A 22,288-nucleotide genomic window follows, 5' to 3' on the forward strand; every position below is an offset into this window, starting at 1 on the left:
TTTTTGAATATATTTAATTGATTATGCTATTACAGTTGTCCCATTCCCCCCTTCACTCCCCTCCACCCTGCACACCCCCTCCCACCCACATGCCCCCCTTTAGTTCATGTCCATGTGTCATAAGTTCTTTAGCTTCTACATTTCTCATACTATTCTTACCCTCCCCCTATTTTCAACCTACAATCTATGCTACCTATTCTCCTTACCTTCCCCCCCTCTCCTCCTCCCACTCCCCTGTTGCTAACCCTCCATGTGATCTCCATTTCTGTGGTTCTGTTTCTGTTCTAGTTGTCTGCTTAGTTTGTTTTTGCTTTTGTTTTAGGTGTGGTTGTTCATAATTGTGAGTTTGCTGTCATTTTATTGTACATGTTTTTTATCTTCTTTTTCTTAGGTAAGTCCCTTTAACATTTCATATAATAAGGGCTTGGTGATGATAAACTCCTTTAACTTGACCTCATCTGAGAAGCACTTTATCTGCCCGTCCATTCTAAATGAAAGCTTTGCTGGGTATAGGCAAGGATTTTGAGACAGGGTTCCAAAGAGTCTCTGAGCATACACTGTTGACAGTTTCTGTTGAAAGTGCTGGAAGCTCCTGTAATGAACCATCTGGTTATTCTCTGGTGAAAGCGTCTTCTGGAATAGTAAAGCAATTCTGATAAAGATGATGTAATGATGCTAAGGTAGATAGTAGGGGGTTGGGTCCTTGGGTCCGAACTGTGTGGGAATGGGGACAGATGGTTTCAGTCCTCAGCTCATAAAGCGTGGGTGGAGTGTTCGAGGTGGTGGCTGGTGTCTGCCCACCCCACTATTGTGGGGACGACACCAGGCTCACCTCGCTCTTGTCCTCCATCAGCGATCTTTCTCCCGAGATCAACTCTGCGTCCCAGTTGGCCCTCTGCCAGGACTGTCTCTCACTGTCATCCCCAAAGTCACTTCCTCCTCCAGGAAAAGCCATGGCTCGTTTGGGTTAACAACTCTATGTAATATTGCAAAGTTCTCCTCGTTACGAGGGTTCCCTCCACAGAGTTGTTTCATTTTAAGGAGAATGCAACCCAGATGAACAGTGCTGTGTGGACAGTTCTGGAGGAAAATTTGTCTTCTGAAGGGGATTGTAGGCGTCCTCCTCCTGCACCCCACCCCTCTCCTGCCTCCACCGTGGCTTGGAGACAGAGGGGGCAGAGGTCACTGGGCGCACTCAGCTTCTGCGCCTTCTGCTGTGCTGAGACGGTAGACTCCCCGTTAGAAGAACATAAGCTCTGTTCCATGACATGACCATTTATTAAAGACAGGAGGAGGGCCGCCAGTTTGGAACTCAGAGAAAAGACCTCAATTTAGAACTTTCAGGTCCTTGGGTGGCCCAGGTTGAATTAATCTAGATCCAATTTCCTTCTCCCCTACCTGTTCCCTGCCTCCCTCACCCCCAAAAGGCTAATTTCTTGCTTGAAAAAAAGCTACTTTGACGAACTGGCAATTCTCTCCTTCTGGTGCAATCACAAGTGAATGAATGGTTCATTGTTAAAGAGTCGTTCTGCTGAACAAGGCAAGCTCCCCTTCAAACGAGGTTAGGAGTGTTGGACAAACATTATAATTAAGTCGAGTATTAGTCTCCGCTTCTCGTTACGTGGCCCAACATATACAGGCAGTTCAAATAACAAAATTTCGGCGTTATTTGCCTTTGAAGACAAATGAATTTATAGATGGGTCTGTAGTAAAGCGTACCGCACTTTTGGAAAGAGTTCAAAGACACCTGAGACCTTTGAAAACTTAGACATTTTATAAGGAGTGAAAAAAAGTAGCTAGCTGTTTCCTGAATTGCTAAGCATATTCGCTGGCGTTCAGGTTACTAGTGCAATTACACTCTCACTGCACGTCCAGATCCTGCTTCTCCGCTCGTAACTCCTGTTGATTTGCGAGGGAGAAATAGAGATGTAATTTACTGGCTGAGCCAGTCCTGTAATCAGTGGAACAAAACCGGGTATTCTAGAGGGCCAGTGAGCACTTGTCTTTGACTTCTGACACTCGGGGCAGAGCATCGGGTCATGAGTTAGATTTTGAAAAAAGAAATGTGTCACCAGGGGTCCCTAAACTTTCCGCTAACAGGTGTCCCCTTTTTATGGTGGTAAAAATATCTACAACATCAAGTTTACCATCTTACCTATTTTTTAACATTATTTATTTATTTTTAAAGAGAGAAGAAAGGAAGGAGAAAGAGAAGGAGGGAAACATCAATGCGTGGCTGCCTCTCGCACACCCCCTACTGGGGACCTGGCCTGCAACCCAGGCATGTGCCCTGACTGGGAATCAAACCAGTGACCCTTTGGTTCATAGACCGGCACTCGATCCACTGAGCCACACCAGCCAGGGCATGATCTTACCTATTTTTAAGCAGAAACATGTTTGTTTGTATTTTTGTTTCAAAGTTTACAACAAAACGGGTACCCAATTAAAAACCGGTGAAGGCAAAGTGGCTCTGAGCAAAAAGGGGTGCGGAGTAGAATGGGGTGAGGGGTCCAGAAGCATCTCCCAGCCTGGACACACACAGTTGTGTCCAGGCTGACCGGAAGAATCAACTGCTTCTCAGTTTGGCCAGAACCTCCCAATACTTATAAGCCTTACTGAAGCACACCTTGACCTTCTATCTCCCTCTCTCTCGTTCTCTCTGTCTCTCTCTCCCCCCAGCCTCCCAGGACTTCTTAAAATACTACGTGATGAACATGGTTAATGATCTGTGGCCCACGTGGTCAGAAAGGGAAAAGGACCGGATTCCCTGTCAGTGTCAGGGCCGAGTGACAAGTGTGTGATCTCAACACGTCCATGACTTTCCTCCTCAAGGAGGGGCCAGCGCTGCCTCGGAGGAGGAACCCAGCACTATGGCTGCACCCTTCTGCCCTGCGGAGAGGTCGGGGTGCTGTGGGAGGGGTGACAGGTCAGAGGCTGAGATCTGGAGCACAGAGGCACCTGCCCGGGGAGGAGGCCCCCGAAGTTTTGTCGGAGAGACTGTCACCCCAGCACCGGGGAGGCTGGCCTCGGGGTGGGGATCCTCAGGGGACTGCAAACATACGGACCTATAACACCGCCCTTCTCTAGATGGGGAGAGAATGACCTTCTCAGTGTTGGGGAATATCGGTGCATTTTCCAGGCGACAGAAACTCATTTCTTTAAGAATGCAAAATGCGCAGTTTAAAGATTTGCTGTGGTCTGTAAAACATCCTCAGTGTGTCCTCTTGAGTTTACCAGGTCGTGGCTCTGGGTCCTCATTATCGAAACTCCCTTAATCTTCACCATGGGGACCTCTGTGGTTTGTGGGGCTCATACCCTGCCCCCACCAGCCCCCACCACCCTCACCTCTGTCTATGGGCTCCTGTTCGCCAAGCTCTCACACCCACAGCTGCGCCTCGAGGCCCCTTTCTCCTCCTGTCTCACTGACTCGAATTTGTATAGGGCGGGGGGCTAGAACCTCAGGCTTCTCAGTGTCGATTAACAAATAAGGGTGAAAATATTTTCAGTGATAGCCTGAGTCCTCCTATGAATTAAGTGCTTGAGCTTTGGTACATTGATTTTCTAAAACAACACAAGAGACTTGTTTGTATTATTCTCTCTTTTTTTTAAATCAAATCATGCTTTTTGGTCTTTTTTAAGGTTTTATTTATTTATTTTTAGATAGGGAAAGGAGGAAGAGAGAGAGAGAGAGAAAGAGAAAGAGAGAGAAACATCAATGTGTGGTTGCTGGGGGCCATGGCCTGCAACCTAGGCATGTGCCCTGACTGGGCATAGAACCTGTGATACTTAAGTTTGCAGCCCGCGCTCAATCCACTGAGCTATGCCATGTATTATTCTCTTAAACACACAGAACAAAATTTACCATTTAATTATTTTAGGTGCATTTACGTGGTTGAGCAACTATCGCCACCAGCTGTCTCTGAGACCCTTTTCATCTTGCAAAACTGAAACTCGACACCCACCAAACAAAAACAGCCGGGTTCCTCCTTCCCCCAGGGCCTGGCAACTAAACACGCGCCACACTCTGCCTCTGTGAGTCTGACTCTTCCAGGTTCCGCACACCTGTAAGTGGAATCATACGGTGTTTGGCCTTTTGCGACTGGCTTCTTTCACTTACCGTTACATCCTCAAGGTCCATGTCGAGGCATGTGTCTGACGTCCCTCCCTGCTGCAGGCTGAGCCATAGCTCCCTGGTTGTGCACCCCACACTTGGTGCCTCCGTCCATGTGTCAATAGACATGTGGCCTGCTTCCGGCTATTGTGAGTAATACTGCTGTGAAGATGGGTGTGCAAATGTCTCTCGGACACCTGTTTTCACTTCTATTGGGCGTATCCCCAGAAGTGGAATTACCGGATCCTGTAGTCATTCTATTTTTAATTTCTTAAAGAATAGCTATATTGTTTCCTATAGTGGCTGCATCATTTTACATTCCCACCATTATGTATGAAGTTCCTAATATTTCTTTTTTTTTTAAAGATTTTATTTATTTATTTATTTTTAGAGAGGGAAGGGAGGGAGAAAGAGAGAGAGAAACATCAATGTGCGGTTGCTGGGGGCTGTGGCCTGCAACCCAGGCATGTGCCCTGACTGGGAATTGAACCTGCGATGCTTTGGTTCACAGTCTGCACTCAATCCACTGAGCTACGCCAGCCAGGGCGAGAAGTTCCCAATTTTTCCATAGCCTTGCCAACACTGGTTATTTTCTGTCAAATGCCGTTTTGCTCGTGTATTTGTTCTTGGTTGTCTTCTAGATAGTGAAAACAACCAGCTTTCAGACTTCTGGATTAGTGGGGTGTTTCCCAAGAAGCAATAACAAATTAAGCAAGTGTGTCTGTTTGCACAGTAGTAATAATAAAATTTATACTCTAAAGGTATAGAGAAGCAAGCTATATAAAAGAAGCCTATAATCAATTATTGTAAAAGATCTTTTTAAAAAAACTTATTACAAAATAATATATATTACTTGTAGAAAACTTTGAAATTATAGAAGATCAAATAAAATAATGCCACTGTCTAGAGACAACTTCAGTTAATATTTTTGTGCATGTCCTTCCATTATATTTATATATTATTATTTTTAAAAACTGGCCGCATTCTATTCTTACTGACTGGTTTTCTCACTTCCAACTTAAGAGCATATTCCCATATTGTTTTATCTTTAAATAATCATCAGATACATACTTTTTAGTAGCTGTATAGTAAGAATCCTTAAAAACATAATCACCTCTTATCATCTGTTCGGGAGGTTTTCACGTGCTGGGTTTTCTTGGGGATACCAGAGAGTTCTTTTTTTTTTTAAATCATACCTGTTTTTACAAGAATATCACTGGGTAGATTCTTTCCTAGGACCATTATTCCCACTTCATAGATGGTGAAAGACAGACACCCAAAGAGAGTTCTAGGTTTCTGGTCAGTTTATTTATTTTTTAATTTTATTTATTTTAGAGAGAAGGGAGGGGAGAGAGGAAGAGAGGGAAAGAAACATCGATGTGTGGTTGCCTCTCACGTGGCCCCCAACGGGGGCCTGGCCCGCAACCTAGGTGTGTGCCCTGCCTGGGAATTGAACCAGTGACCCTTCAGTTCGAGGCCCGTTCTCAATCCACTGAGCCACACCAGCTAGGGCTATTTTTTTTTTAATGGCAGAAGCACTGATCTGAAACATATATAGGAAGAGCTGTGCAGAATGGACCAACTCAGTGCAATATTCAAACTATCAGGAAGATGAATCCCTAATTTGGACAAAAACTTCAAAAAAAAAAAAAAAGCTGTCCTGGAATTAACTGCTGTGTAATTCCATGAGGAGCTTTTGCTGCAGGGTGAATTGACAGTTAACAGCGGTCCCCATAATATTTTGGCATTGTCAGCCCTCTGGGCCCATGCCCTCAGGCATGCCTTTTTATAGAGTGATTAATAAGTGTTGGCAGTGCTCTTGTGGTCCTTCTGAGATGCTTGGGAAGGATATTGTCCCTACTGTAGCTTTGTGTATTTTGGGTCTTACAAAGGACTTACCACTCACTAAATCTGAAATCTAAATTGTGGATTTGGCTCTGGCTATCGCCAGCTAATAAATGCTATAATACTGGGGAGAAATTAAGAAGCTATTATAGACTGCTTCAATTTCTAACTTTTTCCAATTTCTCTTGGAAGAGAAATTTCTGGATTTATAGGTCAAAAACATGATATAGATACTTTGTATTATTTAAAAGATATTTTCCATATCCCTTTTGGAAAAATTTCTTCATGATATATTTTTAACTTGATATATTTGAGTAAATACTTTTTTAAAGATGATAAATACTACAAGTTACCATTTAACTAATAATTATTAGATTTCTTTACTTGTGACCAGACAGCTAAATAGAAGGCTGTGTTTTCCTAAGTATGATCATTCACAATATTCCTTTTGTCTTTCCTCAAATTGGAAAAGAATAAAAAACATGGCATATAGAAACATAAAGACACAAACTTTTTTTTTAAAAAGATTTTATTTATTTATTTTTAGAGAGGGAAAGGAGGGAGAATGAGAGAGAGAGAGAGAGAGAAACATCAATGTGTGGTTGCTGGGGGCCATGGCCTGCAACCCAGGCATGTGCCCTGACTGGGAATCGAACCTGCGACACTTTGGTTCGCAGCCCGAGCTCAATCCACTGAGCTATGCCAGCCAGGGCTTAAAGACACAAACTTACAGGAAAATGCGAGAATGTGCTCGGTTGTAGATTTGGATTGAAATGGTGCAATTCTTCAACAGCACAACTGCTGGCCGAGTTAGTCCTGAAGAGTCCCACCATTTTCATCTTCTCAGTTCACAGTAAGTGAGACGCTGCCCTTCAGAGCTTCAAGGTCAATGACTAGCTAGCTTCTTCTACTGGGCACCACTCGATCCGTTGTCCAGTTTGGGAATATATTGAAATATATTATTTTACTGGATTTCAAAGAATAGATCTAGCATTCTTAAAAAAAAAACCATGACAACTGAAGGATATTATAAATCAGCTATTCCAACTGTTTCTCACTTTCCACATAAGAAAACAGAGAGACCCAGAGAGGTAAGCAACTTGCCTAAGGCAGATTTTTTTCACTGTCCCCTCGGTCTTCCATCCGCACATTCAGTCAGCCACTGCTACCGAGAAGGAGTCTATGCCAGCCTCTCGGACTGCAGAAAGGAGTAGTCACCGTCGGTGTTCTTGTGGAGTTAAACTCAGGCGGGTAGAGGCAGGCAGCCCCACCATCCGCCGCTTTGGCGGACCGTGGTGAGGGCCTTGGGGGCAGCGTGGGCTAAATGCCACCCAAACATAAAGATAACTGTTAATTCACCCTGAGGAGGTCGGGAAGGCTTCCCAGAAACGGAGACTTTCGAGCTGGGCCTTAAACGAACATTTTATGTACTCATGCGGAGAAGAGCCAAGGACAACCCAGGCAGAGTGTGCGTAGGGCAGGGTTACGGAATGGTCAGCAGTCTAAGTTCAAGTCTGTGTGGGGGAGGGGCCGGGGGGAAAGGTAGGGAAGAAACACGGTAGGAAGTTGGCCTTCAAAAGTCTCGTGTGGCTACACTGGTGAAAGCTTTGACTGTCACACCAAGAAGTGTAAACTTTATTCTGAGAAAACAAGGATCTGTGGAAAGCTTATGAGGAGGGTTAGGATGTGGCCAGGACGTGGTTTATACTAGAGACGAGTTAGACATTTACATTATTTATTTATTTATTTATTTATTTATTTATTTTTAAGATTTTATTTATTTATTTTTAGAGAGGTGAAGGGAGAAAGAGATAGAAACATCAATATGTGGTTGCCTCTCATGTGGCCCCCACTGGGGACCTGGCCCGCAACCCAGGCATGTGCCCTGACTGGGAATTGAACCTGCGATGCTTCGGTTCACAGCCCGCACTCAATCCACTGAGCTACGCCAGCCAGGGCCAGAAATTTACATTCTTATTTTTTAAAATATTTTATTTATTTTTTTAGAGAGAGGGGAACGGAGGGAGAGAAAGAAGGAGTGAAACATTGGTGTGTGAGAGAATCATCAACTGGTTGCTTCTTGCACGCCCCCAACTGGGGACCTGGCCTGAAACCCAGGCATGTGCCCTGACTGGGAATTGAATCAGCGATCTTTCAGTTCACAGGCCAGACCTCAATCCGCTGAGCCACACCTGCCAGGGCAGAAATTTACATTCTAAACAGGAGATGATGAGAGCCTAAACATGGGACAGTAGCAGGAATGAGGAACAGAGAAGATACACGGATGGCCAATAAGCACATGACAAAACAGCCAACATCATTAGTCCACAAGGAAATAAATGCAAATTAAAACCATTGAAATATGAGGTAACATATGAGATATGATAAAACATTGCATATACACTAGGTGTATCGTGGATATGACACTGAGATAACACTTCCTGTCCACTAGAATGGTTAAAATTAAAAAGGCTGACCACACTAAGTGTTGGCAAGGATGTGGAGCAAATGGAACTGCTAGTGAAATGGAAACTGAGAGAACAATTATGGAAAAGAGCTTAGCAGTTTTCTATAAAGTTAAATATTCCTTAACCAAGCCCTGGCTGGTATGGCTCAGTGGATTGAGCACCAGCCTGCAAACCAAAGGGTGAGAGGTTCGATTCCCAGTCAGGGCACATGCCTGGGTTGCAGGCCAGGTCCCCAGTAGGGGGTGCTCAAGAGGCAACCACACATTGATGTTTCTCTTCCTCTTTTTCTCCCTCCTGTCCCATCTCTAAAGATAAATAAATATACCCTAACCATATGATGCAGCCTTTCCAAATGTTTTTACTCAGGAGAAATGAAAACATATATCCACACAAAGACTTGGACATGAAAGATAATACCAGTTATATTCATAATGGCCTAAGAACTGGAAATCCAAATGTCTATCAACAGATAAATGAATAGACAAATGTAAACTAATTGTGGTATATCCATACAATAGAACACTACTCAGCAATGAAAAAGTATGATCTATTGACATGCCTAACAACATGGAGGAATCATGAATGCATCCTGATGAGCGAAAGAAGAGACACAAGAGCTGATACTGTATAATTGCATTCATATGAAATTCTAGAAAAGACAAAGCTAATCCATAATGGCACAGAGCAGACCAGTGGTTGCCTGGGGCTGAGGGTGAGGGAAGGATTGAGCAGGAAGGGTCAGACGGAACCACCTGGGATGATGGGGTCGTTCTACACTTTGATTGTGCTGGTGGTCACATGTGTATATAAATTTGCCAAAGCTCATTGGAATAAGGTGCACTTAAAGTGGATGCATTTTATTCTGTATAAGTTGTCACGATACACTTCATTTAAAAAGTAACAAATTGAACTTAGATGGTAAATGAAATAAAGTTTAAAAAGCATGGCAGTTGATCCGATTGTACAAGCTTCTCCTTTGGTTAATTATGAATTGATGTCTTCATATAATCCAAGCAGATAGAGACAGAAATGGATGCAGAAAGACCCTCCCACTCTATCCAGCCAACCAGAGGGAGAGACTGGCAGGGTAGAAGCCAGTAACCAGCATAACGCAGAGCCCTAGCTCTGCAGGTGCGCAAAAGGCAACTCCCCGGGGGCTATTAACCAACTCCACTCGAATTGGAAATAATTGAAGGATTCATGTATGTACCACCTTTCACCCACTTGAAAAGCTATTTTTATATCTTTCTATGTTTTAAAGGCATCTCTGCTCTATTTATGCATTTAGGCTTAATAAAATAATGGGGTTACTACAGTATGCACCCATGTTTTTGGCCCAAGCTTTTTGGGGAAAAAATCTTTTGTTTTACATTTTTAATTCAATTATTTATTTATTTATATTTAGAAACAAAATTGATTATCCTATTCTAGGGTATTATTTTGCATAAGGATATTGCTATTGCTTTCTAGAGTTACACTTTTAATGCAGAAATGTAAATAAAAGAATGAAAAATATTTATATAGATATAGAATTAGTACTACCCATGTATAATGCTCATCCTTATTTTTCCTTCAAAAATTAGGGTAAAAAGTGTGCATTATGCATGGCAAAATATGGTATCTTTAATATTGCTGGTTTAACATTTTTTTTTATTCATTTGTATTCTCATTTTCACAGCTTTGATTATACATCCAGGGGAAAGAAATGTTGAAAAATAAAGTATAGATGAAGATAAAGTGAAAAAACAAACAAACAGAGAGACATTGCCTAGAACTTGGTCCACGGCCACTATACCATTATTTAGACATTTCTCTCTTCTTTATCATCTTCCTCCTTAAAGGCGTGCTCCACTGGGAAACAGCAAAGCTGGGTAAGGAAGCCAGAAGAATGTGGAACTGTTTTATCCCTGTCGTCAGGGAATATTCACTCCCTCCCTCCCTCCCCTGTAGAGTTCCAGCAGGGCCCTCAGTCCAGGTATGAGACCCAAGCTGGATCCATTCAAGCCCATCACCCCTCGGCCAGTGTTGGGGTCAGGCCACATGGCCCACATGCCATCACAGCTTCTCTCCATGTCCACCACCTGGAGTTCATTGGGATAGGTCACGTCCATCTCCGGTGGCCAAGTCACGAGGTGAGCCAGGAGCTACTGGCAGCTGCGGTTACAGCTTTGTGAAGAAGCCAGTTGGAGAAAAAGAAGCTAATACTCTAAGCGGTAAAAATGCAGGACAGAGAAAGAATCTTGGCCATCTGAGACATCTTGGTCATCCCTGCCTTTCCTGAGGTTTTGTTACCCAAGAAATAATTTCCTCAGTTCAAGCTGGCTTTCTGTCCATTACGACCGTTTAAGGAAGAATAATTAACATAGGTCCCTTATCCTCTAGCAAGGGCCACGGTGCAATCACCCTGCCCAGGGCAGCAGAGGGTGGTTTGGGACCCTACTGAAGAAAAGGCGAGGGGTCCTCCTGGGGGGTTGTTCATATGTTACTATGCAATCTAGTTGGTTTCGGGACCCCTTCAAGACCACCGCACCCTGATATTTGTAAAGGGCTTCCCCTCCCTTCCCGTTAGCTGTGATTCTTCCCTCTTCCCGACCCAGGTGTCCACTTCCATTCAGACCTCAGCATCTTGAGCTCTAAGTTTCCTTCTTGCAGCCTTGTCACGTCTCTGATAAACCCTGTGTTTGCTGTAGTTACTGCACTGGACTGCTGCCTAGCACGTCTGGTGGAGGCCAAGGTCTAAGATACTGCTCTGCAGTCTCCAAGAATATCTGCTTCCTCCCTCCTTTCCTCCTTTGAGAGAAATGACCTTCTAGAACTCTTCTCGGGGGTGACCTCAGTTGTTTTTTTTTTCCTTCAAATTATAGAGAAACATGGATTTTATCCTTACTCACGCCTGGCTCCTCAGCCATGACATACAGACAACGGTCCCTCACTGAGGACTTTGTTGATTGCCGCTAAGTAAGAGCTCGTTCCAAAGTGGGTTAGGAGGAGTGTCTTTCTCATATCTACCTCTGCCACCAACGTGATGGCCTCGGAGAGGTGCTATTCCCTTAGAAACTTGAACTGGAAACGTGGACAAAGATCTTTCTTTTAATATCCAGAGATCAGGCTGGGGCATTCAAACAAGACTTTACTCAAGATTTGTGGGTAACAAAGGGAAAACCAGCAGAGAGGGAAACAAAAACCTAGATCGTCCAGTGCGTAGAACTTGCCCATGACCTCAAGAGCTCCCATCTTATCTGCATGCAATTTGGTGTCCTAAGAGGTCCTCTCTTTTTTTTGTCATTGTGCCCATCCTTCCCTAGCTTGCATTCCCTGCCCTCTTCCGGAGGAAGAACTCCAAAGCATATTAACCAACCAATCAGCGAGGAGTTGTGGTACCTCAAGGCACATGGACTTCATTAAGTCTTCAGAGAATCCCTGGATATGAGAACCTGGGCAAAAGGGAACATCCTTCAGTTGGAGCAAGAGCTTCCACCACCGCTTTGCTCTTCTCAGCCATTGCTCTGCTCAGAGCCTGGAAGCTTCTCGAAGAAGAGAACTGGTGTATCGGTTAATGGGGCTGAACAACGAACTGCCCCACATCTTTAGCAGCCTTCAAACACAAACCATTCGTTTTTATGATTCTGTGGGTTGGCTGGGTAGTTATTTTGGTCTGGCTCAGCTCAGCTGGGGTTGGATGATCTAGAACCCTCATTTATAATCTGCAAAGCAATGATTATAAGGATGCTCAACATCATGAAAAAAGACATAGAAACCATAAAAAAGGACCAGTCAGAAATAAGGGATGCAATATCTGAATGATACACTGGAAGGAATAAACAATAGGTCAGATGCAGCAGAGGACTGCATCAGTATTTGGAAGACAAGGTAGAAAAAAACACCCAGGAAGAGCAGCAAAAATAAAAAAGAATAAAAAAAAAATGAGGAGTGCCTTGTATTCTATGGATCGATGCCAATGAGCAGGACTTAACCGAGAGATCAAAATGCTCTGGTCGATAACTCACCACCTAGACTGCTTTAATTCTTCCTTCCCTACTGCTATCCCTTCCCATCCTGCCTTAGAAAAGAGTTACTCTGGAGAGAACCTGTTGAGTCAACCTTGCCATAAACGATGACCTATCAACATTAAACAGACTGTCCAGTGCTTGGGATATGCAAAGAACACGAAGAACCGCAGACCAGCTTTCTTAGGAATTGTTCCTTAACTTAATTTGGGCATCACTCAGTAGGAGAAGAGTGCCAAACCCGACTTGATACTCCACAGAGATCTGAAGATAAAAATAACTCAAATCAAGCAAATCAGTATCACCATCTTATTAGTCACGAGAGAGAAAATAAAGTAAAAAATAAGAAGGAAAAGACGGGGCCGAAGTTTTGAAGGGAAATATCATTTGCAAGTGACAGACCCAATGAAATCCAATAAAATCAAGTACACTGAAGATACTCAGTGAAGGCAACATTATAAAACACACACACACAACAGGAAGCATATAAGGAAAAATTAATTATGAGATTCTTGACGGATATAAACGCCACCTGAGTTAGCCAAGGAAGCCTCCATGGGAAGCTTAAGAAGATAAGGTGGCTGTGTCCAGGTCTTTCCCTGAAATATCATTAACTATAGGCATGGGTGAGGACAATTTCAGTGAGTGCTTAAGTCCCAAAACATCTTTCCCAAGAAGAGAAATGAAGAAGCAGGTTACTTCCTTTCAAAGATTTTGGTAAATTTCATCCTAGACTAAGGTTTTTATGCGCAGTTGCTTTGCAAACAACCCAAGCTCAAAGTAACACCAGTGGAGTCGGCTGGGGAATGTGTATTCCCTGTCTAGTCTCTCTGCTCCTAACTGGACTATTAAGGAGGAGAAAGGAGACACTTCTCTAAAAACACACTTGGGCTTGGCTTAAGTTTTGTTTATTGTCCCGTATTCCCCGTGAAATGTTCAGCCACTCTTCTCCAAGCATTTCTGTACGAGTTGTGGTTCACTTTACCTCGGCTAGTTGTATGCCTGGGATATCTCAGTGGTGAACGAGTGAATTATCATTGGCCACTTCTCAGCACCACTATTATTCTGGAAAAACCCCATGAGTTTGATGCTCCCTGACTTGGTGACTCATTGAAGTCACTTACTGAGTCCCTCCGTTGCACAAGGTACCCTTGCACTGGAGACACACGTCCTTGCCTGAGGGAGGGGCTTGTTTCCACAGCTCTTGCTGGGGCCCCCTGGGGCCCAATCAGGGGCGGGGGGGGGGGGCGACTGGAGAATGCTTTGTTTTGTTTCTCACTCTGCTGGTTCCCTGTCCTAAGTGGACCTAGAGTCTTTTTTTTTCTTTATTGTTTTCTTTCTTCTTTTTAATCAGAGGAAGTGAAGCGAAATGAAAGAGGCCACCTGTGCGGAGGGTAGGCGTGACTCGTGGAACCGGTCGTGCTGCCTTTCTCATTTACTGGCTGTGTGGCTTTGGGCAAGTCTCTCAACCTTTCTGCCCCTCCGCTCCGTGAGCTACGTGCGTGGCAGGGATGACCACAACGGTACCCACGTCCTGGGGATGTTGTAAGGGTTAACGGAGTTAACGTGTGTCAGTGCCTAGCAGGTCAGCAAATACCATTATCGGCTAGTCCGTCAGCTCCATGCATCTCTTACATCCCTGGACACTCAGAGAGCACTGCTTTTCTCGGATGCAAAGCCTGTCTTTGTTGGCCTCCATCTAAACAGGAACGATGACTGTGCAGAGGGGAGATGGGAATGTGACTCAGTTCTGACCTCAGCAGCCTTCACTTTTGCTTTTCATTTCAATTCATTTATGAGTTAATAGAGTCGCCACTCCACATCGCCGTTTTTATTAGAAGTTGGCATGAATGATACATACGTTAAGGGTATTGAAATGTTTGGAGGCCACATGAAAGTATTATGATCAGTGACATAAGATTATTTTTCTGATAATTGCTACTTCCCTTTCGACTTTACTAAGACTTGACTAGAGATTGAATTTCGACACTAAACCCAGAAAGTGCAGATTCAAACATAAATTCTCAAACTAGAATTTGGCCATTTCACCATGCTTAGCAAGAGTGTCAAACAGAAAGATAATTGGGGTTTTTAATGAATTTTGAATCTTCCCTGAAAGGTGGAATACAAGCTACAAAAGGTACGGCATCAAGCAGGATGAGTTAATTTTAGACGGCTTGTTCAGAATACATCCTGGTGGTAATAACTTTCTTCTCTGCTGTGATTACCCACCAAATTAACTTCATTAACTTTTCTCCTGATCTCCTTTGAGGAAATACGCCAAGGTCAGCTGTCACCTGATCATAATTTCCATAAGATAACTGGCTGGTATTCTCCAGTTTGATTATAGTAGATGAGACAAGTAAATCAATTCAGTGCAAGAAGAAGGGCAATGACCCATTTTTCTTTCCAAGATCCCAGCTAGATTTTTTAAGAAATAGGAGTTCAGAATTAGATCATGGCAATTCCTCTTCTCAATCTCATTTCGAAAGCACTATGATTTGATTGTTATCTAGAAACGAAGCCCACCAGCCGAATTCTTTCTATGGCAGCCAGGGCTGACTCTGGTGGAAACAATGCATTGCATTTTATAGAACATAGCCTGTGCCGGTTCATGTTGCTCCAAGAATGTGCAGGCTTTATCTTCTGCACAGTTTAAACAGCGGAGCACTAAGAAAAGAGCCTCTGGGGAAGAGGAAAAGACATGAACGAGATACATCCTAATTTGGAAGGGAGAAAAATGACAAACGAAAGAAAAATGCAAATGGCAGAGGGGCAAATAGTTTTAGCTAATGTCTGTGTCTCCTGATAATATTTTCGAACCGAGATTATAGATGGGAAGCTAAAGCTGGAAGATGAGTAATAAAAATATCTCGAATCCTACTGGAATATCATGTTCTACATTATCTTTCTTCTATTCTGGGGAAGACAAACAAAATTGCACTAATTGCCAACAAAGAAAACACGATGCTGTGACACATAAGCAGGAAACGAACCATCACATTCGCTCCAAACTACCTTGTTTCTCCCTCACTCCTCCCTAAGTAATTTTCCAAGGGAGAACCCTTGTTTGGGTGATGGGAGACTGTGCCTACAATCCTTAGCAATGATTTTCTCACTGCTGAGCATCCTTAGTCATGCATCCTTCTCATGCCCATAAATGGAGGGCAAGCCCACACTGATGCTATCAGACGAATTTAAACAGGGCATGTTCTGAGCGAACCCTCAGAGTCGGACAGACAACGCTCTTGCAGCTAACCCTCTTCAACACAAGAATGTCGTATTTCCTCCTCCGCCGGGGTGCACACTGCTGATAGCTGTGTGGACCCACTTGCAAAGGCTGTGTATACCGAGGGCGTGGAGCAGCTTTCCTACAGGGATAAGCTCAGGTGTTGTTCTGTGACATGAAGTTGAGGTCCATATACTTAGTGGTAAGAGGAGAGTTTATTCCTTTTGCTGAATAGTTTCCTCTTCATCTTAGATGAGAGCAGCCATTCACTCGTTCATTCAGTCATTCCTTCCACTTACAAACAGGAGGGCCGGGCATTGGGCTCCAGGCTGGGCAACTCCTATGAGAGAAGAGTTCAGACGATTTTCACCAGGCCGACGCAATCTCAGCTAACTATTAAACGGGGTTTATGAGAAGAGAATCCGCTTCAATGTTTACTGCCTCAGTCCACTTCTACTTATGCCATAGGAAGGTAGCATGAGGTGGTGGAAAGAGCAACGGACCAATAACTGGAGATTCTGGGTTCAAGTTCCAGTTCCGCCACACCAGGGACTGTGTGACCGTGGGCCATTTACTTAACCTCTCTGGGCCTCACTTTCCGTTCCTGAACAACGAGTGGGTTGGACTTAAGATTTCTTCCATTCCTAAAATCCTCATATTCTATATGGTAACACATTCCGCAAAGTTCCCTTTGTGACCAGAATTAGTCTACGATTTCCTCACTCATTTCCCTCTTGACCTCTTGATTGTTAAAACCAAATATGAACAAGAAGCAATACCATTTTGTCACAGGCAACAAATTGCCCTTCCACAGGAGGAACTTTGGAGGTCAGGCCACCCATTGCAATATCTAAATTCAAAGGCAATGGTATGATCAACTTGTGAGCTGGCGGGCTGCCATCCAAATGGATGGAAATGGTTGTAGACAGCCAAAATTCTTGGCTGGTACATTTTTAATAAACATAGAAAATAAGAACAGCATTTCCCACGTGGATTGCTTAATTTGGTACCCATACCACTGGAACATTTGCTGTTAGGGTAAAGATGATGTGATATATCACTTATTTAGCGCAGGATGGATTAACTTTCACGAATGAGAAGTAGGTTATGGAGTCATCTGTAAGGAATTTTTATCCTTGCCTCGTCTCTGGCAGGAGGTAGCTGGAGTCGTTGCAGCAAAATCTCCACCCCTTTTGGCCCTTTGTGAGACTTTTCCCTGAAACATAAGCTTTGCTGGATTTACTGTATTGCTATGAATGGACTAGGGCAAACTGGTGAGAATTCTTTGTGGCCGCCTATGTCTTATTAATACTTTTCCAAGATGGTTCCATATGTCTTCTTACTTTTCCAAGAAAAAAGCCTCCACAGCAAATGTACCTTGGTTAATTTGTACTTGAGCTTAGCCAAAAAGATGGAGAAGCGATGTTTTTTGGTTAATTTGGAGAATAATATTTGAAGTGCATGTGTTTTAATTACATACATTGTAGTGAATATTTCTCAGAAGACAACCTCATAGGAGTTACGACTTTGAATTGTGCCTATTGCTCTAACTCATCCATTTCTTGAGCTCTGCATTCCCCTGTCTCTACCTGCAATATGGCAACAAGGATATTTGCCTGGCAAGGGTGTTTTCTCGCCAGTGATTGGAGATCCTTGAATCAGATACTTCTGTGATGATAAACTGCAATTAGGTATGTGGGTGGAAATTAGCCTTCCTGAAGTACATCATGTTTAAGCAGAGGCACCGTGTTTTTTAGTACCTGAGGCCACTCTGGTCCTGTACCATAGCTCCAGGTCACTACTTCTATAGCACTGTTGGTTTGAGGCTGCAGGTTCCAAAGAGAAAATAACTCAGCATTGAGTCTGAAACCAGGAAGCTTTTTATAGTTAAAACTGGGCCACACAGTTCTATTATAGATAAGTTAGGCAGTGACCAAGTACGACTATAACTTGCTCATTTTCCTTTTGGAAGGATAAATGACCTCAACTGTCAAAACTATAATTTGAACTTTAAATAAAGCCCTGAAATTTTTGAATAGATTTCCTAGAGTCAAGGTAGGTCCTCTATTTTGGATTAGATCCTCTAGTAATACGAACCCAGGAGCAACAGACCTTTTCCATCCTAGTCAGCTTTTTATAGAAAATACAGCCCCTTCCTTTCTCAGGATTACCAGAGGCCTGCAATTTGCCCAGTTCCAAATTTTGATCATTGGATTTGCTTTTGGATACTGAAAAACTCCCACAACTGTACCTTCTGGCTTCCTAGACACCCACCCCCCTCTATTTGACTTTAAACGAGTTTGCTTTGCTAGCAATTTACATCTCTTTATACCTTTTAAAGGAGGTGATTTCAAGGCAGAATGTGAATGACAGAAAATTTGAAACTGTCGTTAGTTCACATCCCTCCCCGCCCCCCGGCTGGAATTCCCTTTTCGCTAATGACGATAGAAAGGGGTTTCGCTGCTGCGTCTCTTCCACGCCTGCGGTGCTGCGCGTCTCCCCGCCACTGCGTTTCCCCGCGAGTTGGCCGTGTTCGTTTGGGGATGAAGTCATCCCTATACATAGTGTGCATATCAGCTCGTTAAATCGGTACAGCACGCAGGGATTCCTCGGGAAGACGAGAAGAGGAGCGAACAATGATGACCATATTTTACATTTACAACCCGTCCCCCCCCGCCCCCACTCCCACTCCCACTCCCAACCTCCCTCCAACCCGGAGTAATGGCTGGGAACGGCGGCGCGGCGGGCGGCCCGGGATGCCCACCTATTCGCCGGTCCCGGTCTTCAGATAGCAACAGGGAGAGCTGTGAACCAGCTTTGCGCGGGGGGCCCCCGGCCGCGACAAAGGCGGAGTCCCCCCGCCCGGCCCGGAGCCCAGTCACGCATCTCGGTCGCCGCCTCCCGGCTTTCCACGCGGGTGCCCAGAGGTCCGGCGCCCGGGAGGTCCCAGCGACTCGGTCGCTGCGCCCCGGCTGCAGGGGAGGCCCGGAAGGTCCCCCAGCCTCCGGGGAGCGCGAGGTGGCGGGGAGGGGGCCGACGGCCAAGGACAACCCCGGAGAGAGTGGGTGGGGGGCAGCCCCAATCCCAGGGGGCTGAAGGGGGCGGGGTGGGGAAGCAACAAAGAGCCTGACGACCCCGACGTCGCCGAGCCCGCTCCAGCCCCTCCCGCTCTCCGCAGTCCAGCGGGGGCCCGGGCCCGCCGCGAGTGGGGAGCGCCCGGCCCCCCGCCGCCCCTCCCCCCGCGCCGCCCCCTCGCCCCCGGGGAAGGAGGGGAGGAGGGCGGCGCCTGCGTGTTCCTCCGCCGCGCGCCCCGCCTCCTCCCGGGCTCCCGGCGGCGGCGATCCCGACTCTCCTGCGGCTGCCGCAGCTGCCGGTTGCACACGGCCTGGACGGCGGGCGCGGGCCTGGGGAGCGGCGGCCCAGCGCGCGGCCCCGGCGGGCACCCCTGGGAGGGCGGCCGAGGAAGCTCCGGGAGGCGGCGGCGGCGGCCGCGGGACCGTTCGGCCTCTTCGCCCCCTCGCAGCCTTTCTTTCGCCCTCTCCCCTCACACTGGGACCGCCGCCTGGGCTTTGTGCGCGGAGATGGTGTAGCCCCCTGGCCGCCCCAGGAAGCCGCCGGCCACTCGTCCCCGGTCTCCCAGCCGCGTCCCCGCCCCTGGAGGACGGATCCCCCCGGACTCGGCGCCTCCCGCGTCTCCCGGCTGCTGGGGAAGCCTCGGCGCCGCCGGCACCATGAGGTGAGGGGCGCGCGGGGCGCGCGGGGCGGGGGCCGGGCGGGCCATTGTGCCGCGGGAGCCACGACCCCGCGGTCCTCGGACCCCGCCTTCCCTTCCCGGCGCGGCTCTCGGGTCTCCGGGCTCCTCTCCCACTCCCCCTTTTGTCCCTTCTCATTTCTCTTTCTCTCTCGTGACCCTCCCCAACCCCTTCATATTGGGGGGGGGGGGAGGGTCTCTTTTCCATGATCTCCCATTTTCCCTCAAACGCTCGTCTTTCGTCCAGGATTTCCCTTCCCGAATTCAATTTGCTCCCGGCTGCCCCCCACCCCCGGCCTCGGCCAGCCGAACCGGGGAGATGGGGAGGGGTTCGAGAAGCGCGGCGTGCGTGTTGCTCGGGAACAGGTATTTTCCCGTGGGTCCGTGAAAATCCCGTGCACTTCTAGGACACGACTCGCGTGTTTAAGGGGAAAAGGAGGAAAAGTTTGAGAGATCTGAAATCTCTGCGGTTACAAAGTGCTCCGGTAGTGGTAGGGGAAGGAGCTCCGAAGGGGGGATTTTCCCAGTGGGGAGGGAAGGGAAAGGATTTATTGGGGTTACAAGGGGAGGGCAGTGAAAGCCTGGGATAAGTTAGTTGTTTGGGGTGTGTAAACGGGGGCGGGGAGGGATTTGTTTGCAAAACCCCTTTCTCTCCCTCCTCCTGGAGCAGCCTGTGTTGCATTGCAGCAGCTTCTTCCCCCCTTTCCTCTGGAATCAATAAAACAGGCTAAATTTTTTCAGCCCCAAAGACAAGGATTGAACGTACCGTCGTAATCTAGTTTTTTAATTGCCACGGTGAAACAGACGTCGTGACATTTTTCTTTTCTTTTTTTTTTTTTGTTTGTTTCTCCAATTGAGGGAATTCAACCATGGTGTGTCATTCATAGGAGGTTTTTTCCCAGCCTTTCCTTAGCCTGTTGTGAGCCCATAACCTCCTCTTTTCGGATTGGCGCAAGACTTCGTGAGAAATGGGACTTGGTAGACTGAAGGCTGATCCGTTCTGCGTTATCATCCTCATAGGCCTTCCTTTTAGGTTAAACAATTGTGGATAAAGTGAATTACTCCATTTCTGTGTCCTGGAAGAGATAGTCTTACAGTTCATTTGGATTTGAATCTCCTTTGTGTTAAAGATTAATGGCTAACCGTTGCCAAGACCTTTATAATGTAATACAATGAGATTTTAATGATATAATCTACAAATTCCTTCGCTTTGGCTAGAAAATGTCATGTCATTGGAATTCTTCAATTTAAGTAGTTTTCCCTTTAAACTTTAGTTCTCTGGTTTCTTTTTCTATCACAGTTGAACGCTTTCCCATTTAAAAAAAATTTTTGTGTGTGATGCAGCTGTGTACTTCAGTTTACTGTGAATTTGAATTAATGTTTTTCTCTGGTCCCAAATTAGAGGTTTTTATTGTAGTGGCCTTAAAAATTATGTCAAATTCTGTGTCTCTAAGTGAGCCCTTTCCTTTTTGTGATTTTCACACGAGTTATTTTCAAATGTAATGAAAAGGTTTAAAATGTGAACAAACCAAAAAAAACCATAATCTTTGTAGAATATGGCTTGAAAAACTGGAGCCATGGATTAAAGCATGTTTTTAAAAAAAAATTAAATTATTAATGCCATTGAAAACTCAGAAATTCTAATATAACATATGTAATGTAATATCTTGTAATACCGTATGTGGCAGATTGCACCTTTAAAGATTTAATGCTGTAGGGCCCTTGCAGACCAGGAACCATCAGTATTTTTCCAAACTTTGGGTTAACTTCTCTCAACACTGAGCAGTGGAAAACAGTGCAACTGGAATATTTTCAGATAAAATGATTGTCAAGGGTTCTGATTCAGAGGTTGTGAACTGAAAAAAAAAAAGTTCAAGTTTTGGGTACGCAGTGAAGTGTACAGTCTGTATCATGGATCATTGTCAATCTGTCACAGATGAATTATGTCTTCTCTTAAAAGTGCCTTTTCCAATAAAAAGTCACTTGTACTTTTTAAAAGCTCCTTTTCTGCCTTATTCCTTATTAAATGTAGAGAGGGAGGAAGCCAGTGAAGCCTTTCTGTAGCATAAATAGAGACTGCGGTACACGGGCTAGAAAAGTCTGTTGAAGCGGCCTACGGTGATTCTTTGTAGGCTAATTTTGAATAATTGAAGAGCAGAAAAGAGGATCAGCTTTTCGTGTTGGAAGGCGTTGGATTATTTGGTCGGTGGCTGGTGTGACTTGTGTGTACGCGTTTCCTCAGGTGCCCGGAAAAGGAGGATGGTCTGGTTGGGGGTGAAAGGTTCTCGTGCTCCTGGCAGAAAGCTTGGGGATGTTTTGGTGCTTATGGTAGGGCTTCTCAGGTTATATTCATATTTGACTTCGTCTCAACGGTGTTTTCATGTGCTGTAGGACATCGGTGTTTTGCCATTAAAGCGAGTCTCTTGTAAAGAGCTATATTAAGGAGTAGTTCTGATGTTTTCAAGGCCGTCCAGAAATAGGCATGCCTGGGTAGGAATTTCCACTTGAGTTGGTCCGAATTCTGAAGAGGGGATATGATGACCGTGTTGCTGTTTCAGTGTTTGGGATAAGACCTCTGAGAGGACTTTAATTTTAGGGCTGGCGTGCCTGCTGTGATGTAATGTAATAATCCCTGTACAGAAGGGAACAGAGTAATGCTTTACATTCCTGAAACAATCTTGAAGGCATTCTACATATGTTAAAAGCAGCGGGTAAAATGACTTCTTAATACTTTGCTTAAAGGTGAGAATGTAAAAAGTGAAAAAGTGTGTTTCTTATACAAAAGAGCGAAAGGGTTGAGACCCTCCAAACTGGTACTTTTAGTGTACCGTTTAACTTCTGGGGGTTCTATTCTTATTTTTCATTTATTTAATGTTT

The 22,288-nt window shown here is 45.2% G+C and overlaps 1 protein-coding gene across 1 annotated transcript in view; it reads left to right on the forward strand.

Moving 5' to 3' along the window:
* Positions 1 to 18,961: 18,961 nt before the first annotated feature.
* Positions 18,962 to 22,288, forward strand: part of ENAH (ENAH actin regulator) — a 105,478-nt gene continuing 102,151 nt past the window's right edge. Inside the window, 1 exon segment of the mRNA XM_045860584.1 lies at positions 18,962 to 19,396. Coding sequence (XP_045716540.1) covers positions 19,392 to 19,396 — 5 coding nt within the window. The 5' untranslated portion in view covers positions 18,962 to 19,391.

Source organism: Phyllostomus hastatus, unplaced genomic scaffold (genome assembly GCF_019186645.2).
Source record: "Phyllostomus hastatus isolate PE091 unplaced genomic scaffold, TTU_PhHast_1.1 phas_contig_148, whole genome shotgun sequence".
Taxonomy (NCBI): domain Eukaryota; kingdom Metazoa; phylum Chordata; class Mammalia; order Chiroptera; family Phyllostomidae; genus Phyllostomus; species Phyllostomus hastatus.